Below are 25,459 nucleotides of genomic sequence, written 5' to 3' on the forward strand. Positions count from 1 at the left end.
GACTCCGGGCACCTCAAGGTCATAGGCCTACTTCATAAATTATTAAGAAAATATAGGCATTCAACATATATTTGTCAATGTTGTATTTGAGATGCACACACACACATACACATATTGTTTACGTACATATGCAGACACATTATAGGTGAAGATTTATATGCTTCATTTGTTTGAAACATCATATACACAAAAAAATTAGCAAGGCTAAAAACGAACTTTAATATAAAGATAATTTAGAGCCAACCCCAGAACCTAGTAGTTAAGGGAGCCAGATTTCACAGGTCAACCATGGTTCTAATCCCAGCCCTGGAAGCTTAAAAAAAAAAAAAAATCTGGTGCATTTGTGTACATGTTCAAAATTCTAACAGAATAAACAGATATGGAGGAAAAGGGATTAATTACTGTGTGGCCATGTCCCATTGGGTGGTGCTTTCTCCCTTTCCCTTGTCTCTATCAAGTGCACACGCCCTCTAGCAATTAAAAACATAATAATTTTAAGGACCAGCAGCTAGCATAATGGCTATGTCACTGGACTCCAATGTAGTCGACTGTGGTTTGAGTCCCAGACCCGGTATCCTAGATTCATGCCGGATGCATGTGCATGCGTGCCCAAGATCCCGAGAGGAGAATGGAGGAGAAGGGATTGCAGCATGGTCAGGAAGTGATTTATCGCTTTCTGTCTCCCTGTCTCTATCTTTCCGGGGAGTGCATGCACCCTATAGCAAAAACCTCTCAAAAAAGAAAAAATAATTTTAGCTTAGTTCCTTTAAAAATGACTGAATTTGTACCCAATTCTAATATTATTTTTTATTAGACTACACTATTTACTGTCACTATTGAATAGATAATATTAGATAACACATGTTTTTTTCCTTGAAAAAATATATTTAGGATTGACAAAAATTTGACTTGTATGGAAGCCTACATTCATCATAATTAATAATTAGTTGTTATTAAAAACTTCAGACCACAAGTTATGCCATACAAATAGTTAGAAAAATTGAGAAACTGAAAATGAGACTAATGTAATCATTTTTTATTTGAACCTAAGTAAACATGAGTGGGTAAGACTAAAAAGATGGAATCATTTGCTCTGACCTGTGGGAAATCCTCTTTCAGCCTCAATCTTCTCATCTACCTGTTTTAATCTCACTGAATGTTTGGGTTTTGGGAGCTGTGGAAGCCAGAATCATTAGGAATGTCCACCTATAGAAATGTCTTGCCATCGAGTCTATCTTGTAGTATATGTACAGATAGATACGTGTTTATTGTGAACATATTGTGCTCAGTGTTTCTACATGATAGTTAGCGTAGCCTCAACATTAATTTCCATACTCCATTCCACCTCTAACATGACATATTATATCTTGTCTTTTAAAATCTCATAGCATTATTCTTCAACAAGCAGAAAATGAATGAAAATAAAGATACTGATTCAAAAGAAAGTGGAGAATATGAAGATGACTTTGAAAAGGACTTGGAGTGGTTAATTAATGAAAAAGAAAATAGTGATGCCAGCACAACAGAGGTATCTGTAAATTGCCAACAGCATTCACAATGATTACATTAACAAAGTGCAATTTGTGAAAGTTTTCACATTTATTATCTCGTCTAAAGCTCATAGAATTTCTTAGATGTATTTTGAACGGGTACCATTATCTCTATCTTAGAGATGAGAAGATTGAGTCATATAGAGTTTAAATGTTGTATTTGCAGAAATAGGGCTAATTAGTGAGAGATCAGGGATTAAATTAACAAGCTAAAATAAAAGAAAGTTGTGAGTAAGGAAGACATGAGTGAAAAGGTAAAAACTGGGTTATGAATAGGTGACTAGAGTTACAATGATCAGTAGTTATCAGAAGCCAGATTTAACAGATTTAAGGAAAAGAATATGAAGAAATGAAAGCAGCAGATTTTATATGACAAATTTCTCAGTTCCATTTTGCTTTCTTATGCAATGGAGAAAACAACTGGATTAGATAATATTTGAAAAACACAGTAGAGTCAAAAGTGAGAATTTTTTTTTTTTAAAGTCTGAATTTTCTAAGATGACTTTAAGATGGAAATTTTATTCATTTTAGCTGAAAAACAATCACATTAAGCAGAGGCAGAGGTACCCAGAGTGAGACAATTCCACCAAGGTCTCACGACTAGAAGGGTGGGAGAGCCAGAGCACAGGGAGGTGGTACCAGAGGGGCAGTCGTCATAATGCATGCCTTCACGTAATTCACTCAACCGATGATCACCTACTGTGTGCTCGATGTACCACGTTGTTGGTGCTGAGGATACAGCAGGGATCACACCAGTTTCTCATGAGTCTTACACATTCCAGTGAACTTCCTTTAAGGCTGGTGGGAAAACGAAAATGACAGAGCTAGATATTTTGTACGGTAGGAATGAACCAGAGACTCAAGGCTAAAAAGAACCATTGCAATGCAGAGATCTTAGTTATGTTGTGGTTACTTGGCAGTCAGCCAGGTTCATTTGCTTATCAGACTGGACATGTAGTTATGTTGTGCAGATCAAGAAGTAAAAGCCATCAGAAAAGGTGGCCTGTGAGCACGTATAGGAGGGGAGCAATTTTGAGGGGTTGAATGACTTTAGGAGGAAGAGAATTGTCTAAGAAAGAAAAAAAATACACATTGTAGGGGGTAAAGCATCTGGGAGAGATGCTAGGAAAACCTTTAATTAGAAACAGCAGGTATCAAGCATGTTTGTGATGTGATAATACTGGTTTATGGTTCATGTGGAATTACATCTTTAGAAAAATGCAAGGTCAAGTTATGATGGTGTTAGCATGGATTACTTAAACCTCCGAGGATAATGGAGGAAGGAAAATCGGATCTAGAAGTAAAAATTGACCTGGAATTTTGATAAAAGAGAAAACACACATATATTATATGTATTGTGAAAAAAATTATAGGAATCTCAAATGGCTCAACCAAAGGGTTGCATCCTATCCAGGAAGAAATGCTTTTTCCAGGGACCAGCAGTTGGCGTAATGGCTTTGTTGCTAGACTCCCATGTAGTCAACCATGGTTTGATGCTTTTTCCAGGGACCAGCAGTTGGCGTAATGGCTTTGTTGCTTGACTCCCATGTAGTCGACCGCAGTTTGAGTCCCAGACCCAGTAGCTTATACTCATGCCAGGGGTGTGTGTGTGCGTGCCCAAGATCCTGAGAGGAGAATGGAGGAGAAGGAATTTTTGGCATGGCCATCCCCCCTTGGGGATGATTTCTCACTTTCTGTCTCTGTGTTTCTGGCAAGCGCACGTGCCGTATAGCAAAAACCTCTCCCCCCCCCAAAAAAAAAAAGAAAGAAAGAAATACTTTTTCTAAGAATGCAAATATTGCAAATATTACAAGGAGAAAACATGTAAAAAAATTATTCTGGGGCCGGCAGGTGGCATGGTGGTTAAGGGTGCTGGACTCCCACATGGTTGACCGTGGTTCGAGTCCTGGACCTGATGGCTTGCTTTCTCACTTTCTCTCTCTCTCTTTCTCTCTGTCCCTCTCTGGCCAAATTAAAAATAAATAAATACATAAATAAAATTTAGTAAAATAATTCTGAAAATATAAAGGGAGAAACATTTTACGGGAGGAGGAAAATTAATACTATATTGTTTGTAGGTACCTTTTGGTGCATTAGTATAAACGATTTTGAGAAATTAGTGTAGTATTTAACAACATCAAATTTTAATTTAGATGTAAAGTTTTCCTGAACTAGTATCACATATATCTTCTTTGGAGTGATCATCAGTATGAATTAGAATATTATGTGTGAAGTATGAGCAAGAAGCACTTCAACTTTTCCATTCATAAAATGAATTGCATAAAAAAGAAAATCCAAATTTGACTGAAAAATTGAAATTTATATCTCTTTTATAGATGACTTATGAAAAGGAAGAAAATGTTAATCAAGAATTAAAAGAGAATGAAGCAGAAATAGAAGATAGCAAACAGCTTTCTGATCCTGACACATCTTCGAAGGATGAGGTATCACCAAGACGCAGTGATTTCATTTCTGTACCAAGTATTCAAGCTTTGGATCCCATATCAGATTCAGATATGGAAAATTCTTTCCAGGAATCCAAACTAGAAAGCCAGAATGACTTAGAAGAGGAGGAGGATGAGGAAGTAAGGAGATATATTATGGAGAAAATCATACAAGCTAATAAGCTCCTACAGAATCAAGAACCTGTTAATGATAAAAGGGAGCGGAAACTTAAGTTCAAGGACAAATTAGTTGATCTGGAAGTTCCTCCACTAGAAGACAACGATACTTACAAAAATAATTTTGAAAATGAAAGTAATATGTCGGGAAAACTGTCACAGTTACGTATTTCCAGTGAATTTGGACAAGAAAATGTGCTCCTATCACTTACAGATGGGAACTGTGAAGAAAACAAGGATAGGAAGATATTGGTAGAAAGAGATGGGAAGTTTGAACTTCTGAATTTACAAGACATTGAGAGCCAGGGGTTTTTGCCCCCCATTAGTAATGCTACTAGTACAGAAAATGACCCTCAGCTGTTGTCGCCCAGATCTTACAGTGGTGTCAAGAAAGAAAAGCCTTCAGCAAAGAGTCATGCTATCACCCACTCCTCCACAGAAGAGCCACTAACTTATGTCCCTCAGCCACCACCCAACCCCAAGGTTCGTCCAAGCTCTGCAGCCAACTCAGATCGAAGTAAAGGGAATGGGAGATCTAATCACAGGACACAGTCTGCAACTATATCTCCAGTGACCTCAACATACTGTCTTTCGCCTCGGCAGAAAGAACTACAAAAACAACAAGAGCGAAAGAGAGAAAAGCTAAAAAGAGAGGTGAGAACATAAGTGACCATTCTATTGAAAGTAGACCATATTTTCATGTTTTATAAATGTAATAGGAATGGAAATGGTTGCTCAAAGTAGTGGAGATTTTTGTTTGCTTGCTTGATTTTTCTCTTGTTACATTAATTAGTTAAATGTAAAGAAATATGTATTTATGGGACAGACACTATGACTACCTTGGTCCTTTCTTGTAAGGATGGCAAAATGTAGTTGAATGATCTATGCTAGAAGTAGAAGAGATCTCAGTGATTACTTCATCTCATCCTTCCATTTTAAGCAGATAGACTTGGATTGTGGTTTTTCTTTTATGTGTGTATGTGTGTATGTTTCATAAACCTAAGTTTTTTTATTTCAGGGATTTTCATTTTAGATTAAGAATGGAACCTAATATTGTTAGTCAGTTGTCTTTTTCTGTTTTTTTTTTTTTTTTTTCCCTGTGAGATTTTGCCGATAGGGTTCATATGCTCGCCAGAGAGACAGAAAGTGAGAAATCATCCCCCCCTATCCCCAGGGGCGATGACCACACCTCATTCACTTCTCCTCCATTCTCATCTTGGGATTTTGGACACTCATGCAGGAGTTTCAGGCCACTAGGTCCAGGACTCGAACCGTGGTTGACCATGTGGGAGCCCAGCATCTTAACCACTTCGCCACTTTCTCACTTCTAGTTTTATTTTTAAATGAAACTCTATGCATTTTATAATTGAAATCCAAGGAATTTAAACTGTTGAGTTTTCTCTTAAGTTTCTTTTCTCAATGTCTCAATTTCTGTTTTATTGCATATCTAATGGTATTAAGCTGAGCTGTATAAACTGTAACTGAAAATACTGAACTTAAGTAGAATGATAGCTTAATAGAATTTTATAATCACAGGGCCCTTAAAGATTATTTTATAGATAAGAAAACTACAGAAAATGTAAGTAATTTTTACCAGAGTCACTTAAGTTATTAGTAGCAAAGTTGGAATCAAAGCACCAGTTCTCAGTGTAGCCAGGTGGATTGATATAAGGTGGCTGGATCCCACATGGCCTACAGCACTGTTGGAGTCCTGGACCTGATAGCTTGAAAAACATGCTGGGCCCATGTGCATGCCCAAAATCCCGAGAGGAGAATGAAATAGAAGGGATCACAGTGTGATCATCCCTGAATTGTTTTCTCTTTTTTTTTTTTTTTCTCTCTCTCTATGCCTCTTGCTGGCAAGTGTACACGCCCTATAGGAAACTAAAAAATAAAAAAATAAAATAAAAAAAAGTAAATAAAAATCCCAGTTCTCTAACATCTTCTACTAAGAAATGGTGTGTTTTCAATCGTATGTGGGAAATTTCTGATATTTAAATCAGAAATTCACATTTGTAAAAAAAAGGTGAAAAATGAGGCTGTAATAATGTATAACCTGTAACACTCAGGCAAGAACATGCTTACAGAATTCTGCCCACTTAGTCCTAAAACCTGAACCTCTAATGTCAAACCAGGTTTACTCAATTAAAGTATAAGACAATACTTAAAGGCAACAGATCTTCATGAGACAGTACTTAAAGCCAACAGATCTTCATGACAATACAAGAGAATATGTTGAGAATGACTGAATTATGCTGTACAAAACACACATGAATTTTTGCAAAAACTAAAACAGGGTGTTTTGTATAAACTTTTCATTAATTAACTGGTAGTAATATATACTAGTGTGTATAATGGAGAATTTTATTTCCACTTTGGTTCTCTTTATTGTGTATCATTCTTTGTTCTAGGATATAGTTTTGTCACTTCAGGATTCTCGTAACTAAAATATTTTTGCTTAAGGTATGGTCTTTAAATGTGTTTTTTAGTTGGTTTCAGGGGAAGACTGCTTTTCTTATGCCCCGTTTGGTATGTTGGGCTGCTGTATTCTGTCTGTATTCTGGGTTAGAACCAGGTACATCATTTCAGTATTCTTTTTGAAAGTCCATTAGCAGTACTTTGGTTAATGATACCTTCTGTGTAATATACCTAAATAATCCCTGTGGAAAGATTATTATCATACTGTATTTATTTATTCAAGGCATCCAAAGTGCTTTTCTGAAAAGGAAATCTAGGGGCCAGCAGCTGGTGTAGTGGTTAAGGCACTGGACTCCCACATAGCTGACCATGGACCTGGACCTGGTGGTTGAAAATCATGATAGGCATGTGTGCCCCAAATCCTGAGAAGAATGGAGGAGAAGGGAATGAGGGGGTGATTTCTTTCTTTCCCTCTGTTTCTTTCTGCAGTAGGCATATGCGCCCTATGGCAAAAACCTAAAATAAAAAAATAAATAAAAAAAGAGGAAAGAAAATCTATAAATAAATGTAAAATTTGATTTTTAATAAGTTCACAGTTTACATAATATAGGCTACTTTTAGATTCAGAAAATGCTAAACAGATATTTTCAGATGTTTTAGGCTGTTTGGTATGTTTTCCTTTTCTCCCCGCCTTTTGTGCAATCAAAAGGAATGAAAAGGGCTTTGCTATATTTCCAAAATATAAGGAAATACTTTGAACTCCATCATTTGAAGAAAATTTAAGTATGGACAGGTATAATTTAGTTCATTTAAATGAATAAATTCTAGTACTGGAAGAGACTTAAGAACTCTTTAGTGCAATTCCATTTTATAGATGATAATACTGAGGTAGAAGTATGTTGACCAAACTAACATAGTATGAGTAAATAAAAATCCCAGTTCTCTAACATCTTCTACTAAGAAATGGTGTGTTTTCAATCGTATGTGGGAAATTTCTGATATTTAAATCAGAAATTCACATTTGTAAAAAAAAGGTGAAAAATGAGGCTGTAATAATGTATAACCTGTAACACTCAGGCAAGAACATGCTTACAGAATTCTGCCCACTTAGTCCTAAAACCTGAACCTCTAATGTCAAACCAGGTTTACTCAATTAAAGTATAAGACAATACTTAAAGGCAACAGATCTTCATGAGACAGTACTTAAAGCCAACAGATCTTCATGACAATACAAGAGAATATGTTGAGAATGACTGAATTATGCTGTACAAAACACACATGAATTTTTGCAAAAACTAAAACAGGGTGTTTTGTATAAACTTTTCATTAATTAACTGGTAGTAATATATACTAGTGTGTATAATGGAGAATTTTATTTCCACTTTGGTTCTCTTTATTGTGTATCATTCTTTGTTCTAGGATATAGTTTTGTCACTTCAGGATTCTCGTAACTAAAATATTTTTGCTTAAGGTATGGTCTTTAAATGTGTTTTTTAGTTGGTTTCAGGGGAAGACTGCTTTTCTTATGCCCCGTTTGGTATGTTGGGCTGCTGTATTCTGTCTGTATTCTGGGTTAGAACCAGGTACATCATTTCAGTATTCTTTTTGAAAGTCCATTAGCAGTACTTTGGTTAATGATACCTTCTGTGTAATATACCTAAATAATCCCTGTGGAAAGATTATTATCATACTGTATTTATTTATTCAAGGCATCCAAAGTGCTTTTCTGAAAAGGAAATCTAGGGGCCAGCAGCTGGTGTAGTGGTTAAGGCACTGGACTCCCACATAGCTGACCATGGACCTGGACCTGGTGGTTGAAAATCATGATAGGCATGTGTGCCCCAAATCCTGAGAAGAATGGAGGAGAAGGGAATGAGGGGGTGATTTCTTTCTTTCCCTCTGTTTCTTTCTGCAGTAGGCATATGCGCCCTATGGCAAAAACCTAAAATAAAAAAATAAATAAAAAAAGAGGAAAGAAAATCTATAAATAAATGTAAAATTTGATTTTTAATAAGTTCACAGTTTACATAATATAGGCTACTTTTAGATTCAGAAAATACTAAACAGATATTTTCAGATGTTTTAGGCTGTTTGGTATGTTTTCCTTTTCTCCCCTCCTTTTGTTCAATCAAAAGGAATGAAAAGGGCTTTGCTATATTTCCAAAATATAAGGAAATACTTTGAACTCCATCATTTGAAGAAAATTTAAGTATGGACAGGTATAATTTAGTTCATTTAAATGAATAAATTCTAGTACTGGAAGAGACTTAAGAACTCTTTAGTGCAATTCCATTTTATAGATGATAATACTGAGGTAGAAGTATGTTGACCAAACTAACATAGTATGACCCGAAGGATCATTACTGAAGTCACCTGACTTAAAGTTTGGTGCTCTTTCCTCTATGTTTTGCTTATAGCAACTACTTTCTATTTCCTCTATGTTTTGCTTGCAGCAGCTATTTTATATATCTACATTCCTGATTTTGAGTATCTCCCTTTTATAATACTAGCTGAATAATTCAGATGAAAAAAATAATTTTGTTCTTAATAGTTAATTAAGTCTATTATTCTGAGAGCAAAATTTTTACTTTATGAATATAGAAGTCTTGAAAAATATTTTAGCAAAAATTTCTAGAAACTTAAAAAGGTACTATTAATTCTTATATCACCATAGATCAGATTCAAAAGTCATTGAGGTTTGACATATTTCTTCATCTCGTCCCATTTTTGACTATTTTATTTTTAAAGCAACTCCTAAACAGTATATCATGTCTCACTAATAGACATCTCTAAATGATTATTGCATTTTCCTCAATAACTTGAATACCATTTATCACAATTAACAAATTTAGCAATGCTATAAAGCAATGACATATAGATAACAATGATATGAAACAATGTTTAAGACATTTATAGTGCTTCTAGAGTATTTTTTTCTTATGCATAGCTGAAATTTGATGAATTTAATATCAAGTAAACTCAGACATAGGGAAATCAGAAGTATTCCTCAGCAGCATGTATGTATTGTAGTACTATGTAATTTTAGGCTTTATAGTGTATTTGAAAAATCTTCATTCCCTCCCCCCACCCCCAGGTGAATTAGAGGACTTAATTTTCTTTTTTTTTTATGCTATAGGGTGCATGCACTTACCAAGGAGAATGAGAGAGAGAGAGAGAGAGAGAGAGAGAGAGAGAGAGAAATAGCCCCCAACAGGGTATGGCCATGCTGCGATCCTTTCTCTCCAACTCTCCTCTTGGGATTTTGTGTGGGGATGCACACATGCCCATTGTGATTCTCAAGCTACTGGGTCTGGGACGCGAACCTCCAACTTGGCAATGTGGGTGTAGCTCTTCAACCTCATCTCACCTCCTGGTCTGAGAAGACCTGCTTTTAAAGGATGCCCAATTTTCATATGGAAAGTCTTAGGGACAGGACTGCTAATTTCATGTATACAAATACCCCTCTTTTCTGATAACTCATATGTAATTTTGTTAATATTTCATTATGTCTTTTTCTCTTCTTTCCACAAGGAAGAACAACAGAAAATAGCAGAAGAAAAAGAAAAGAAAAAAGAGAATGACATGGTATTTAAAGCATGGTTGCAAAAGAAAAGAGAGCAGGTTCTAGAAGTGAAGAGAATTCAGCGAGCAAAGCAAATTGAAGACATGAACAGTAGAGTAAGTAAAACTTCTCCATAAGAAGTAAGTTCATGCAGCTAGAACAGCTGAGCTTATTCACAGAAGGGGTCTGAATGTCAGACTGAGAGCCTGTGGAAGAAGTAGGTTGTTCAAGAACTGTATGTCTTAAGAATCGTTATAAAAATCAAATCAGTCCTATTTTATTCAAACTTACATAGCACAAAAAATAGAAAACTACCAATTCATTTTTTAAAGATAGTTTAACTTTATATTTAAATAGAGCTAACGCGCGCACACACACACACACACACACACACACACACACACACACACAGAGTCTATAGACTGGTCTTGCTTAAAAGTACACAAAAAGGGCCGGCAGGTGGCATGATGGTTAAGGGTGCTGGACTCCTACATAGCTGACCATGATTCAAGTCCTGGACCTGGTGGATTGCTTCCTCGCTTTCCCTCTCTGTCTCTCACTCTGTCCCTCTCTGATCAAATTAAAATATATAAAATTTTTAAAAAGTTAAATAATTCTAAAAAAAAAGTACACAAAGAGGTCTTATGTGAAAGCTATCAAATTAAAATGCCAATTTAATTTTTTAAAATTTGAAATATAGAAAATGTCCAAGAGAAGGTAAAAATATTTTCCATATCTTTACTACTTCAAAAAATAAAAAGTAAAACTCAACCTTCAGTTCTTTTCCTAGTGGTAATGGTATGATCATATTCTTCAATATCTTATTTATGTCTGTGTATTTACATGCCAAAAACTTTAATTTGCAAATTTTTTCCCACTTGCTTAATCACGACATCTTTCCTAGACCCTTACATTTAGATCTATTGATTTCTTTTTCAAATAATACAATGGTATTCTACTGTTAATTTATGAAAACATTTCTTGCTTATGGATATTTAGATAGGTTCTAATATTGCTGTACTAACAGTGCTGTAGTGAACATACACATTGTATCAGTCAACATCAATTATCTATAGGAGAATTTATTTTACTTTCTTTCTTTGTTTTTTTTTTGTAATTGCCAGAGGGCACACGTGCTTGGCAGAGAGATTAAGAGAGAGAGGGAGAAAGCGCAGCCCACGTGGGGCATGGCCATACTGCAGTCCTTTCTCCTCTATACACACATGTTCCTGGCATGCTTTTCCAGCCTCTGGGACTAGGATTCTAACTGTGGTCAGCAATATAAGATTTGGCTTCCTTAACCATAAGCCTAAGGGGCTGACCCTGTAGGAGAGTTTCTTAAGAGCAGAATGTATGTTTTTTAAATGTTCAGAGTGAAATTTTGGCGTTAATATTAAAAATTAACCTCCCAAAAGATTCTATCAATTTATGATCCTCCCAAGAATGTGTAAGAGTGAGTGTTTACCATACCCTGGCTAACACCATATGTGGTTTACCTTATTTATTTTTTTTCCAAATTATTTTAATATACATACTTGTATATAAGCATATGTGTGTATGTGTATTTGATGATGAAAAATATGTGTATATGTACATATACAAATCCCTAATTCTTGGCATGTAATTCCTAAAACCCTTATTATTTCTTGGGTAATAGGGGTGCTAGGTACACTTTTGTTCTAATATTTGATCTTTAACTCTGGTTACTGACACAGATGTCCTAAATTCTTTAGAATTTCCCGGGTAAAAGGAGTGTCTTTGTTCTAATGAGGTGACTTTTGGAGGTTCCTCGATGGGAACTGGTCACTGGAAAGTCCAAGCCATGATTAGAAACTTGAAACTTCCCCATCGCTCATCGCATGAGAAAGGGAGAGGAGCTGGTGGTTGAGCTAATAATCCATCATGACTACATGATGAAGCCTTCATAAAAATTGCTGAGCTATGAAGTTTGGAGAGCTTTTGGGAAATGGAAGTGTCGAGAGGGTGGCATATCCTGGAAAGGGCATGGAAGCTCTATGATCCTTCCCATATGTGTCGCCCTATTTATATGTGGTTGTTAATCTCTGTACTTTGTTCTATTCTTTATTAATATAATGAACCAGTGAATATAAGGAAGTAGTTCTCTGAGTTCTGTGAAATGCTCTAACAAATTAATCAAACCCATGGAGAAGTTTGGGGACTCCCCTGATGTATAGCTGGTTGGTCAGAAACACAGGCTACAAGCTGAGATTTTCTGTTGAAAACTGAAATGGGGGACGTCTTGGGAAACTTAACCTACAGCATCTGATGTTAACTCCATGATGGTGGGACTAGCAGGTGGCATGGTGGATAAGGCACGCTGGACCTTCCCACATGGCCGACCACAGTGGGATCAGAATTCAGTTAAATAATAACATGCCCAGTTGGTGTTGCAGAACTGCTCAGTGTGGGAAAAACCACACACATATTTAGGTGATCAAAGGTGATGTGTTCTATGTTGATTGGGAGTGTTGATGGAAAACAGTTGGTTTTTCCTATTATACAGTGTGTATATTCTTCTGTGAATTTCGTGTTTATAGTTTTTTCCATTTTTCAGTGTAATATTTCCTACTGAATTGTATATTAGAGATTGTGATCATTTGTTAATCATATCTATTATAAATGTTTTCCTTGTCTGACTGTACTTTTTTAATTGCTTATTTTATCGTTTGTAGAATTTTCTTTTTTAAATTTTCATTGTTTATTTATTTCATGAGAGAGAGGTACTCCCAATACAACCTTCTCACTACCAAACACCCCCAGTTTCAGTTGGCATGTCCCTGAAGGTCCCAGGATGTGAATTCAAGACCTTTTGCATGTGGTTCAGTTGTTGTACCACTGAACCACCACCAGGCCCCATTTGTAGAAGTGTTTATCTTTCTTCTTTTTTCTTCTGTTTTTGTTAATTTGACAGAGGGTGCATGTACTCACTAGAGAAAGACAGAAAAGGGGAAGGGAGTAAGAAAGCACCCCTCGTAGTGGCTGACCATGCCTCAATCCCATTTCCTCCATTTCTCCCTGCTTTCAGGATTTGGGGCACATGTGCACGTTTGCCTGACATGTTCTTCAAGCTGCCAGATCGAGGACTTGAACCAAGTAACCAGCCATGTGGAATCTAGCTGCTTGAACCAACACACTTCTGATTGACCCATCTATTTTGTCTTTTAAAATTTTTAGATGGGCAGTACCTTCACAGGCAAGATATAAAAACCACAAACTAAAAGAGACATTATCAAGAAGTTTTACTGTGAGTGTATGGTAAAATAATAATATACTAAAGTGAGTAGGGTTTATTTTAGGAACAAAATGATAAATCAATAATTACAAACCTAGTAATATAGCTAATTATATCAGTGTCTAGGTATTAATAAAAAACACACCTGGTTATCTGGAAAGACATATAAAAAGGTATTTATTAATATTTAATATAATTCTCTTTTACATTTTCTAATAAAATATGATTTATAGTATGAGTACTCAATTGGGAAATGCTATTTACATACCCATAAAGTTGGAAACATACTGGGAGTTTTGTCCAATTTGTTAAGAAGAGAAAAAGAAATGAGTGCATGTATTTGCAAAGTAGCCTTTTTACATGATAAATATACAAACATTATAGTTCTCTTATATTCAGGCAATAACATCATAGAAAAAACTAAAAGCAGAAAGAATATATAAAACATTTTGAGCTGAACATGAATGTTTAAAATCTGTATGGAGAATATAATACAGCTTTGCCAGGGACCACAAAGAAAACTTCGGTAAATTTGAATAAATATAACATTGCTGGATGTGTGGGATACATATAAATATCTGAGTTCTTTGGTAAGTAAAAGTAAATATAATATCCTGCATGGATGGACTTTATATCATTATAAAGATATGAATTCCTCCAAATTTATATTTAATGAAATTTCCATGAAAAATTGGCTAGGATTTTTAAAATTATTGTCATAATTGTTAGTGTTATTCTCACTATATATAAATTTATTTTTATTAATATATTTATATTATTAAAGCAACACATTTCAGTTTCCTGATTGAAAAAGGGGCCAAGGACATAAATACTAAGTTCACATATGGACAAATATAATTGGCCATAGTATATGAAGAAAGATACAAATGTATTGTGTTGAGAAATGTCCCTTCATTATCAATTTTTACTGAGAGTCTTAATTATAAGGGATGTTTTATTTTTATCAAATGCTTTTCCTGCATCAATTGATATGTTGTGTAGTTTTTATATTTTATTCTATTAATATGATATATTAGATCTATTGTTTTCATGTGTTGAACTACCCTTACATCCCTGAAATAATGGTGTATAATCTTTTTAATGCGTTATTGGATACAGTTGGCTAGTATCTTGTTGAGGATTTTTGCATCTATATTTGTCAGAAATATTGGTCTGTAGTTTTCCTTTTTTGCTATTTTGGGGATCAACATGATGGAGGCTTCATAGAATGAGTTTGGGAGGGCTCTTTGCTATGGGATCTTCTGAAATATCAGGTTGTCAGAAAAGTCATGATATGTTTTTATATAGAAAGATACATCATGACTTTTCCAATGACTCAATTTTAAGTGTTCTTTGCTCCCAAGATATATGTCTATTTCTCTAGATTTGGAAATTTTTCAGGCAGTATTTCATAGAATAAGTTTTCTATACCTTTACCAGCCTCTTTGCCTTCTTGGAATACCCATTATACGAAAATTTGGATATTTAGTGGTATCTAATACTTGCCATGTTGTCATCATTTTTCTTTTTTAGTTATTTTTAAATTCTTTTTGGTGATTTGGACTAAGTCAGAGGCTTTTTCTTCCAGATCAGAGATTCATTGTTCTGCACGATCCAATCTGCTCTTGATGCTTTCAGTGGAGGTTTTGATTTCTTGAATTATATTCTTCATCTCCAGAAGTTCTATTTGATTCTTTTATAGGGTATCAATCTATATGGGATTCCTCCTTTTTATTTATTTATTTATTTATTTATTGAGAGTTTTTTTCTTTTCTTTTTTTTTTTTTTTGCTATAGGGCTGGTGCGCTCACCAGAAAGACAGAGAGAGACAGACAGAAAGTGAGAAATCACCCCCCAGGGGGGATGGCAATCCCTTCTTCTCCATTCTCCTCTCAGGATCTTGGGTATGCACACACATGTGCCCGGCACGAATTAAAGCCACCAGGTCCGGGACACGAACCATGGTCGACTACATGAGAGTTCAGCGACATAGCCATTTCAGTAACTGCTGGTCGCTGGGATTCCTCTTTCATATCAGAATGATTTTCTCATCTGGAATTCATTGTCTGTTTTCTCTTGCATTTCATTGAGTTTTGTCACAATGAATATTCTGAATTTTTTACCTGACATTCCTGTGAATTCTTGTGTTGCCTCTTGCTGCTGAGGTATTGTGTTTCTTTGGAGGAGAGCTATTTACTTTCTTTCTCATATTTCTTGTGCCTCTATGCTGGTTTCTAGGCGTCTGGTGAATTACTTGGTTCTTCCTAGTTTTTGGAGTAGGTTCTGAAGTGCTAGGCTGGGTGGGGAGAGATCAGCCCTAGGTTCTAGGTGTATCCCTGATGAAGGGCCGTGTCTTCCTGATCAAAGCAGGGCTTGCATAGCCTTTACTTGATACAGTTCAGTGAGGTTTAGTGCTGTGTTGTGAGTGACATCAGTTGGCCCTGAAACTAATGGGAGGGCAGTACAGCCTTGCCCTCTATGCCAGGCAGACCATAGTATTCAACTTCCTCAGCCTCTGTTGCAGTGATGGTGTTGTCTCTGAGTCCTCTGCTCCCTCCAGGCTGTGAAAACCTGATTGTAGATAGAGCTCCATCTGTGAGAGCTCTCTTGCGAGCTTGGGAGTAGGGTGAGGTGGTAAGGTCCAGCCTTTTTTCCCCTTGAAGCTGCTTGTTCTTCCACTTCCCAATGATGTGTGTCAATTCTGTGCCAGTTTCCTCGTTCTTCTATGGATGGGGTTGCTGGACTACAGTAGTAGTCTGGGGTTCTATCTTCAGGAGAGTGTCTCTTGCTTTTTGCCTCCAGAAAGGAAGTTGGGGGGTGAGAAGGTACTCTCCAGAGTCTCACTGGCTTCAGGCAGTTGGCTCCTCTCTGCTTTTGCAAGGAGAAGCTGTGCAACCTGGAAGTTCCTGATGACTGCCTCCTACCCGCACACCGCAAGGTCTGGCCTGATTCCTCGGTTCGCAGAGGCTACGCTCAAGCAGTGGTCATGCCTGGGTGCTGCAGGCTGTGCAGGCTGTGGTGATAGTCTTTCCCTTCAGACAGTAGCCATGCTCCCTGCCTTACCCCAGCCTCTTTGGTCAAGATACAGCCAGGGGGTGAGCCAAGGTCTGAGGTGGAGGGAATTAGGGTACACTGAAAATGAGATATTATTCAGTAGCCAGGGGGAACCAGTACGAGAGCCCACACAGGCATGGAGGCCTTTTTTACCCCTTTAATTTGCTATGGAACCAGTGCTTGCTGGAGAGATACAAAGTGGGGACGGAGTGAGACAGCACTTCCCGAGGGGGATGACTATGCCATAGTCCCTTCTCCTCCATCCTCCTTTCCAGATTTGGGGCACACAAACACATGCATAGGCATGGTTTTCAAGCTGCAGGTTTGTGACTAAACCTCCCAGTCAGCTATGTGGGTTCCAGCTCCTCCAACCGCCATACCACCAGCTGGCCTGATGGAGCTTTTTAATAAATATAGTCTTCCAATGTATGGATAGGTCATGATTTATTTAATTGTTTTCCTATTCCTTGAAATTGAAGTTTTCATTGTCTGTTAGTATTATGAAAATGCCACTGTATATAGCATTTCCCAGCATATATCTTAACTTTGAAATATAAAAGTTTAAATGAAGAATGCATTTGAGGAGGTAGAATTATTGGGTATTTAAGATTTGACAGGTGGGGACCAGCAGATGGCGAAATGGTTATGTCACTGGACTCCCACGTAGTCAACCATGATTTGAGTCGCAGACCGGAGGCTTAAAACTCACACTGGGCACCTGTTCTTGTGTGCCCAAAATCCCGAGTGGAGAATAGAAGAGAAGGGATTGAGGCATGGCCAACCCCCACTCCCACCCCAGGGGTTGATTTCTTGCTTTCTGTCTCCTTCTCTCTCTATGTCTCTCTGGCGAGTACATAAACTCCATAGTAAAAATCTCTTTAAAAAAATAAACAAATAAACTTGACAGATACTGGGACTAGTAGGTGGTGTAATGGTTATGTTGTCGCTGGACTCCCATCGTCTACTGCAGTTCAAATCCCAGACCCAGTGGCTTAAAACTCCAACTAGGGGGACCAGCAGTTAGCGTAATGGCTATGTCGCTGGACTCCTACGTAGTCAACTGTGGTTTGAGTTCTGGACCCGGCGGCTTAAACTCACGCCAGGTGTGTGTGTGTGCGTGCCCAAGATCCCAAGAGGAGAATGGAGGAGAAGGGATTGCGGCGTGGCCATCCCCCCTGGGGGGTGATTTCTCACTTTCTGTCTCTCTGTCTCTCTCTGTCTTTCTGGTGAGCACACGCGCCCTATAGCAAAAACCTCTCCAAAAAAAAAAAAAAACCTCCAACTGGGTGTGTGTGTATGTGCATGTGCACGTGTGCCCAAGATCTCAAGAGAAGAGGAGGAGGATTGTGGCATGCCCATCCTCTCTGGGGGGTGGGGGGGATGATTTCTCACTTTCTCTCTGTCTCTCTGGTGAGTACGTGAGCCCTATAGCAAAAATCTCTCTTAAAAAAAGTATATGACAGGGCCAGCAGATGGCGTGGAGGTTAAGGTGGATTGATACAACATGGCTGACTGCACGGTTGGCGTCCCAAGCCCAGCATTTGAAAAACCCATGGGGTGCGTGTGTGTTCGTGCCCCAAATCCCTAGAGGAATAATGCAGGAGAAGGGATTGCAGTGTGGACATCCCCTCAGGGAGTAATTTCTCACTTTCCCTCTCTCTTGTTCTCTCTCTACTGAGTGCACATGCCGATAACAAACTAAAAAAACCCAAAAAAACAGTTCCCATGCCCCTACTCTCCATTAAGAAGTGTACTTTCAAAGTGTTTTTTTTTTTTGTGAAATCATTACTGATCTGGTAGGTAGAAAATGCTGTCTAAACACATTATCACTGTGAAATTGTCATGAACTGTTTGAACTTTCAATTCATAGGAAAATTCTTTGTAACTTTTCTGTGATTAATATTGATTCTTTTTGATGCATGCAGACTATGCATTGTGTAAACTAGCTCTTTCACAGATGAGTTGCTGTTTTAGTTTACTTTTCTGTCATTAACAGCTGAATACCATACCAGATCATTTATTAAAAAATAAGATTTATTTAGCTCTTGGTTTTGGAGGTCCAAGGTCAAGGGGCCATATCTAATGCGGGTCCTTGTTGGAAGGGACTCTGCAGAGTCTGGGGATAAGACTAGGAATCATCTGACACAAACTTGTATGTATTCATGTCTGTTTCATTCTCTCTGCTTATAAACCTACCAGGATTCAATTAGGGAGGCCCCATCCTGATGACTTAATCTAATTCTAATCATCTCCCAAAGGTCCCGCTTCTTAATTTCATAGTCAGATTAAGTTCCTGCCCTCTTAATACCTTTAAATACAATTAAATTTCAACACATAGGGACCAGCAGCTGGCGTGATAGGTATGTCGCTGGACTCCTATGTAGTCGACTGTGGTTTGAGTCTTGGACACGGTGGCTTAAACTCATGCCAGGTGCGTGTACATGGGTGCCCAAGATCCTGAGAAGAGAATGGAGGAGAAGGGACTGTGGCACGGCCATCCCTCCGGGGGGTGATTTCTCACTTTCTGTTTCTGTCTTTCTGGTGAGTGTACGCACCCTATAGCAAAAACCTGTCCAAAAAAAATTTTTTTTTCAACACATAAATTTGGTGAGAACACATTCAAACCACAGCAACTGTATTACTATTTCGTGTTTTTTTTTTTTATTCCATTTTTTTGTGATGCAGAAAAGTTTGATTCTATATGGCTGGATTTATAAAATGGTGAAAAGCAAACCTGGAATAATTGAAAAGCAATTATTGAAAGCATGACATAAAACCCAATCTCTGAGCAAATTCTGTTGGTTCTACCTCCAAAGTATATTCACAATCCTACTATCCTAGTTTAAACCACTATTTTTTGTCCCCTGGACTTTGCAAAAACCTAGTAACGTGTCCTCCTCTTTTTACTTTACTTCCCCCTCACTGAGTCTGTTTTCCACAAAGGAGCCAGAATAATCCTCCTAAAATGTTGAATAAATTATGTCATTTATGCTTATAAGCCTCCAGTGACTTTTCGTCTCAAAATAAAATCATAAGTTCTGACCATGGCCTATAAGGTTGCCCATTTCCTGACCTCTTATTACTTCGCTGACTTCATTCCATGACTTTAGCTTCACTTTGACTTTTTTGCTATTATCGAATATGCCAGACATAATCCCATTTCAGCTCCTTTGCTCTTACTGTTACCATTGCTTGAAATACTTTTTTCTCCAGATATTCCATAAATTGCTCACTTTCTAGTTAAATACAATCTTTTCCTGTTACCTTCCCCTTTATTACTTTCTTTCTTACTTTTCTTTTGAATCCAACATACCCATCATCTGTTTTTTTCCCCTGTGTAGAACAATACTGTCCAGTAGAACTTCTGGTGATGGTGGAAATGTTCTGTACCTGTACTGTCCAGGAGCAGCCACTAGCCACCTGTGGCAGTTAGGCACTGGAAATGTAACCAGTGTGACTGAGGTACTGAATTTGACATTTTATTCGATGCAAGTAGCCACAGGTGACCAGTGGCTATTCTAGTTGTACAGTGTGAGCATAGAATGTATGAGAGAAGGGACTTTGTTTTTGTTCATTGATACAACCCAGGACTTGTGTGCCTTTATACAGTAAATACTCTCATCTGCTGAATAAAGGGCGAGACAGAGATCCCATCAGTCTTGTCCATCCCTGAACCCTTGACTCTTTTGATCTGTAATTCCAGACTGAATGGTTTTCAGTCATCTGCCACCATCCCTTGACTTCCAGGTGGTCAGTAATGATCCTTTAGTTCCAAGGGTCCTCTCCACAAAGTTTAGTTGTCCATCAGAGATCCTGGAGTAAATCTACCATACCGGTTATACTGGGCACATCTGACAGTATGGGATACAGACAGAAGAAATGCAGTATGTAGGAAAGGTCTTCTACATCCCAGAGCTCATATTTGGGGAAAGTATTAAATGCGCGTATCCCTTCCTTCTGTGTTCTAGGCCCTTAGCCCTATAATACCATGCTCGTCTTAAGGCTAAGGAGCCCCAAATCTATCCCTTTCCTTTTCTTTATCCCCCACAAATAGGAGCTCTTTTCAATTTTTGAAAATTCCTTGAAGAGAATATCCATCATGAAGTTTGAGGGACCATGAAATAAACTATTCCTGCTAGCTTTCTGTCATGTCAAAATCCTCACAGCTGTTACTCTTATAAGAAAATTCTTATGATTTAAAATCCTTATGGCTTCCATAATAGTAATTACAGTTTTGAAGATGGGCTTAGTAGTTAAGTAGCTTCTTTTAAACTTAAATACAAATAATTATTTTTAAATTTTTCATTCTTTTTTTTTAAGCTTATCTATTTATTTCTCCCATGAGACACACACACATACACATGGACAGAGAGACAGGCATCCCAACCAGTGTCCTCATGCTGTAATCTACTTCAATCCCAACCAGCCCGGATCACAGGTACTTGAGTGTACCCCGCGTTCTCAGAGAGGTCCTGGGATGCGAACTGAAGAACTTTCTCATGTGAGTCTAGTTACATTACTACTGTGCCACCACTCGGCCCCACACACACAGAATTTAAAAGAAAAGATGAATAATACAAGTATTAGATCATTTATTAATATTTTAAGACTGCATTTCTTAGGGATCTTTTAGGAACTGCTACAGAGACCTCAACTTTATTGTTGTCATCTATCTCCAAATGTTTATACTATTGTGAAAAAATATTTTGACTGAGGGTTCAACTTTGAAAACTTTGAAACAGTGCATTTAGACTTTCTTGATTGCTTAATTGCCTCCGTAAGACTTTTGAAAGAAACCATATGGTAGTAAGTTCACTATTGACTTTCTTATTCCAGGTGATATATTTAGTTTGGACATGAGGAATGCATGTAATGAGGCTAACGTTATTATGAAAAGTTTATGAGTGGAGCATGTGTTTCTGAAGAATCTCATAACCCAGGCCTCAGAAAGTAGTTTTGGCTTATCTAAATAAGGCAAAGCTTGTTTTTCTAATCAGCAGGAAAAACACAACAAGCTTTTCAATTATGGCTTAAAAAAAAGAATGAAGAGAAGATTAAAGAAAGGAAAACAGAAGAGCTACGAAAGCAAGAGGAATGCTTATTCTTCCTTAAAGGAACAGAAGGCCGGGAAAGGGCCTTCAAACAGTAAGTAGAAGGCAGGGCAATTTCCCCCTTCCTCACCATCATTTTAGAGAGCTGCATGCTCAGGGGACCAGCAGATGATGTAATAGTTATTTCGCTGGACTCCCACATGGCTGACCACAGTTCTAGTCCCAGACCCAGAGCCTTGAAACTCACGCCTGAGAGGAGAATGGAGTAGAAGGGATTGAGAGTGGCCATCCCCTCAGGGGGCGTGATTTCTTACTTTCTCTAAAAAAATAAATAAATAAAGGTACATGCTCAGAGCAGCCTGTGGCCTAGCAGTTAAGTAAGCGGAGCCACATGACTAACTGTACAGTAGGGTCTTGGACCTGGTGACTTGAAGGAAACTCTAGGCACATATGTGTCACCCAAAATCCCAAAAGGAGAAGAAGATGGAGAAGAAGATGGGGGATAAAGGAAGTACGCCCATGGTGGGGGCTAGAGGATGCTTTATCTCTCTCTCTAGTACAAGCACATGCACCCTCTGGCAAATAGAAAAAAAGATATAATAAAGTGATATGCTCAATAAAACTTGAAGAAAAAAATGCTTTTTCTCTCTTACAGTACATAACCTTTCAATTTTGAATCCATGCTTTTAAAAATGTGTAATTTGTTAATTCTACGTTCTTTCTTCAAGATACTTTTAATGCTAAAATAATTTTTTCTGGCATCAGTGTGTGGTAGCCTTCTGTACCTCACTATGCATTTATTATTTGTTTCTTAGAGAAATGAACCAAAGATTGGTTACAACTTTTCCTACATTGTCCTTAGAAAAACTGATAGTCACATTTACCAATGAATGCTTTTCTGTAAAGGCAGGTAGGCTAAGGAGGAAAATCTATATGGAGCAAATGAAAAAGATATTTGGGCTCATGTTTTGCTAATTTAAGGCTAACCTGACTTTCCTTTCAGTCTTCTGAGTAGGACTCTGCATTAGCTTGCTAATTCTGAGACTATAATCCTGCTTCTTCAACTTACTAGCAAGCCTGGGGAGAAGTAGGGCTGCATGACTCTTGCATCCAGTTGTCTGAATTCATTTCTCTCTTTCACTTTCATCTTTTTTGCTAACTGTCTTTTCTTTTTTCGTCTCATTCTTTCCCTTTCTTTTTCTTTATTTTTTAACATAATTATTTAATATAACAGAAACAATAAATGTGCATTGCAAAAATGGAGGGGTCTTAAGTCCCATTTTCACCACTTCAAAATTAGAACTATTGACCTCAGTACACATATTTGTAATTTTATTATTATTTTAATTTGCTAGAGGATGTACGTGCTTCCCAGAGAGAGATGGGGTGGAGGGAGTTGACAAAGCACCTCCCATGGGGAGGGTCCTACCTCAGTCCCTTTTCCTATGTCTCTCCTTTTGGATTTTGGGCATGCATGCACATATGCCCTGCATTTTGTTTTTTAACAAAAACAAAACCCTGGAGTCCTGGAATTCCAGTTGCACAGTCAGCCATGTGGGGTCCCGCTGTCTCTACCAGCACACTACCACTGGCCCCACAATTTTAAAGCCTGCTTATTTGCATTAATGAACTCATCTAATATCCAGTCCACCTCCATTTTTCCCCCAACCAATGACTTACAGTTAATTTGTTTAAATTAGTATTGAACTCAGCATGTTAAAGCAGGTTATGATCTTTCTTATGTTTGTTTTATTCTAATACAATTGTTTTATTTCTGAAAAAAAGTACTTCACACACATATCAACATACACACGCATACTAATGTCTGCAATTATTTTTTTATGTTATTTTAACTAGGCAAGCATTATAGACTTGAATTTATTAGAATGTGGACTCCTGTTTTACCTCATTTGGTGCTTCCATGTTTAGGCTTATTTTTCCATTTTTAGGAAGAACTATTTTGTGCCCTGAAAAGCACAGGCTCCCTAATCTTCCCCCAAGAAAAGTAAGGCAGCATGTCTCATGCCGGCATTCTTAACCTTGCTAAATACTGTTGTTGATACAGCTAGTTATCAAGAACAAGTTAGTTGGAATCTATCTAACAGTTATTTGCTTAGAAAACCAGATGTCTAAAAAAGGACCAGGGCCAGAAGGTGGCGTAGTGGTTAAGGCCCTGGACTCCCAGATGGCCAACTACAGTTTCAGTCCCAGATGTAGTGGCTTGAAAATCACTCTGGATACGCATATGTGTGTGCCCAAAATCCCAGGAGGAGAATGGAAGAGAAGGGATTGTGCCATGACCATTCCCCCAGGGGTTGATTTCTTACTTTCCCTCTCTCCGTCTTTCTCCATCTCTCTCCAGTGAGCACATGTGCCCTATGGCAAAAACATTTTTTTAAATAAAAAGGTTAGTACCCAAAACATGTAAAGTGATGGGTTTATTATTATTACTAAAAAGCCAGTTAATGTGGTAGTTTCATTATAAAACAAACTCAGTTTTAAATATTTGATTCTGAATGTAAGAATGCTTTCTTATATTAGCTTAATCAGTATTATTTTAAGCCTGAACATGTTCAGTTAATACTTTAATAATTTGTAAAGAAATGTCAGTTTCCTTTATCATCTGTAGGAGTTATAGTATAGGAGTGTACTCAGGTTGATACTCATCAAATCTGATCTGTCTGTCTCTATAGATGGCTAAGAAGGAAACGGATTGAGAAAATAGCAGAGCAGCAAGCTATCAGAGAGAGAACCAGACAGCTCCGACTAGAAGCAAAGCGTTCGAAGCAGTTGCAGAACCACCTGTATCTGTCAGAAGCCAAATCTTTTCGTTTTACTGATCATTACAACTGAAAGTATTTATTAAACATTTCGTTGGAAGCTGCTATCATCAGGAATTTGAATATCATTTCTTACAGTCTGTGTGCTTTGGTCATACTCTAAATTATGGAAATGATATTTACCTTTTGGTGATAATTGAATTTGTTTTTTCTGTCACTAAACAAAATAAATTTCTTCTCTCACAGTCTTGTAAAGTGCTATACCTTATCTTGGTTTGTGCAACAAATGAGCAACAAATAAAGTATATTCTCCTAAATTATTTTATTTACTTTTCTAGCTGGAAACAACACAAGAAAAGGACATATTTTTACTCATAGTTGCTATTATCATTTAAATATTGCCACATATAGGGCACATTTCATAGGGCAAGAAGAATCACTTTTTCAACAAGTTTGGTTCAAAGCCTTATACAAAGTCTTATTTTTGTCAGCTTTGACTTATAGTTATAGCAAGCCAAGCAATAGAGCAGGCCTAATTCCACCTGTTAGTATTTATTAAAAAGTAAGTAACAGTTATCCATAATACAATTTTAAGAATGTTATAAGATTAGCCAACTATTTTTGAAAAAATTGTTCCAGAGCACATGTGCTCACCAGAGATAGGGGGGGAGAGAGAGAGAGAGAGAGAGAGAGAGAGAGAGAGAGAGAGAGAGAGAGAGAAACTGAGAAAGCACCTCCCTGGGGGAATGGCCACACTACAGTCCTTTCTTCTCCATTCTCCTTTTGGAATTTTCGGCATGCACACACACATGCCTGGAACATTTTTCAAGCCACTGGATTCAGGACTGGAACTGTGCAGTTGGCCATGTGAGATCCAGCTGCCTTAAACATCATGCCACAGCCCTGCCTCCAAAATTACCCAACTTCTGCTGAGAGCTCGTGATGTGTCTGGTGGTGTAAATGTTTTGCATAAGTAACATAATCCCGTGATAACCTTATTGGTCTCATTCCGCAGACAAGAAAACTAAAGTCTATAGATGTGATTCGTTCATTTACATATACTCAAATGTCTGTTGTTAGGAAGTCCTTTTTCTTAGTTGTAAAGCTTCTATACCTTGGAAGACCTATGAGGTTTGATGCTTTGATTTACATGTTTAAGGATGTTTGTCT

The 25,459-nt window shown here is 37.5% G+C and overlaps 1 protein-coding gene across 1 annotated transcript; it reads left to right on the forward strand.

Annotated features, from left to right (window-relative positions):
• The first annotated feature begins 1,356 nt into the window (after nucleotides 1-1,356).
• CCDC181 (coiled-coil domain containing 181) lies at nucleotides 1,357-24,484 on the forward strand. The gene is made up of 5 exons (XM_006150117.3): nucleotides 1,357-1,528; nucleotides 3,887-4,825; nucleotides 10,121-10,284; nucleotides 21,466-21,603; nucleotides 24,203-24,484. Exons 1-5 carry the CDS (start codon nucleotides 1,412-1,414, stop codon nucleotides 24,360-24,362), a joined length of 1,518 nt encoding a protein of 505 aa, XP_006150179.1. The 5' UTR covers nucleotides 1,357-1,411; the 3' UTR covers nucleotides 24,363-24,484.
• Nucleotides 24,485-25,459: the final 975 nt, after the last annotated feature.

This window comes from Tupaia chinensis, unplaced genomic scaffold (assembly GCF_000334495.1).
Source record: "Tupaia chinensis unplaced genomic scaffold, TupChi_1.0 Scaffold000278_1, whole genome shotgun sequence".
NCBI classification, from domain to species: domain Eukaryota; kingdom Metazoa; phylum Chordata; class Mammalia; order Scandentia; family Tupaiidae; genus Tupaia; species Tupaia belangeri.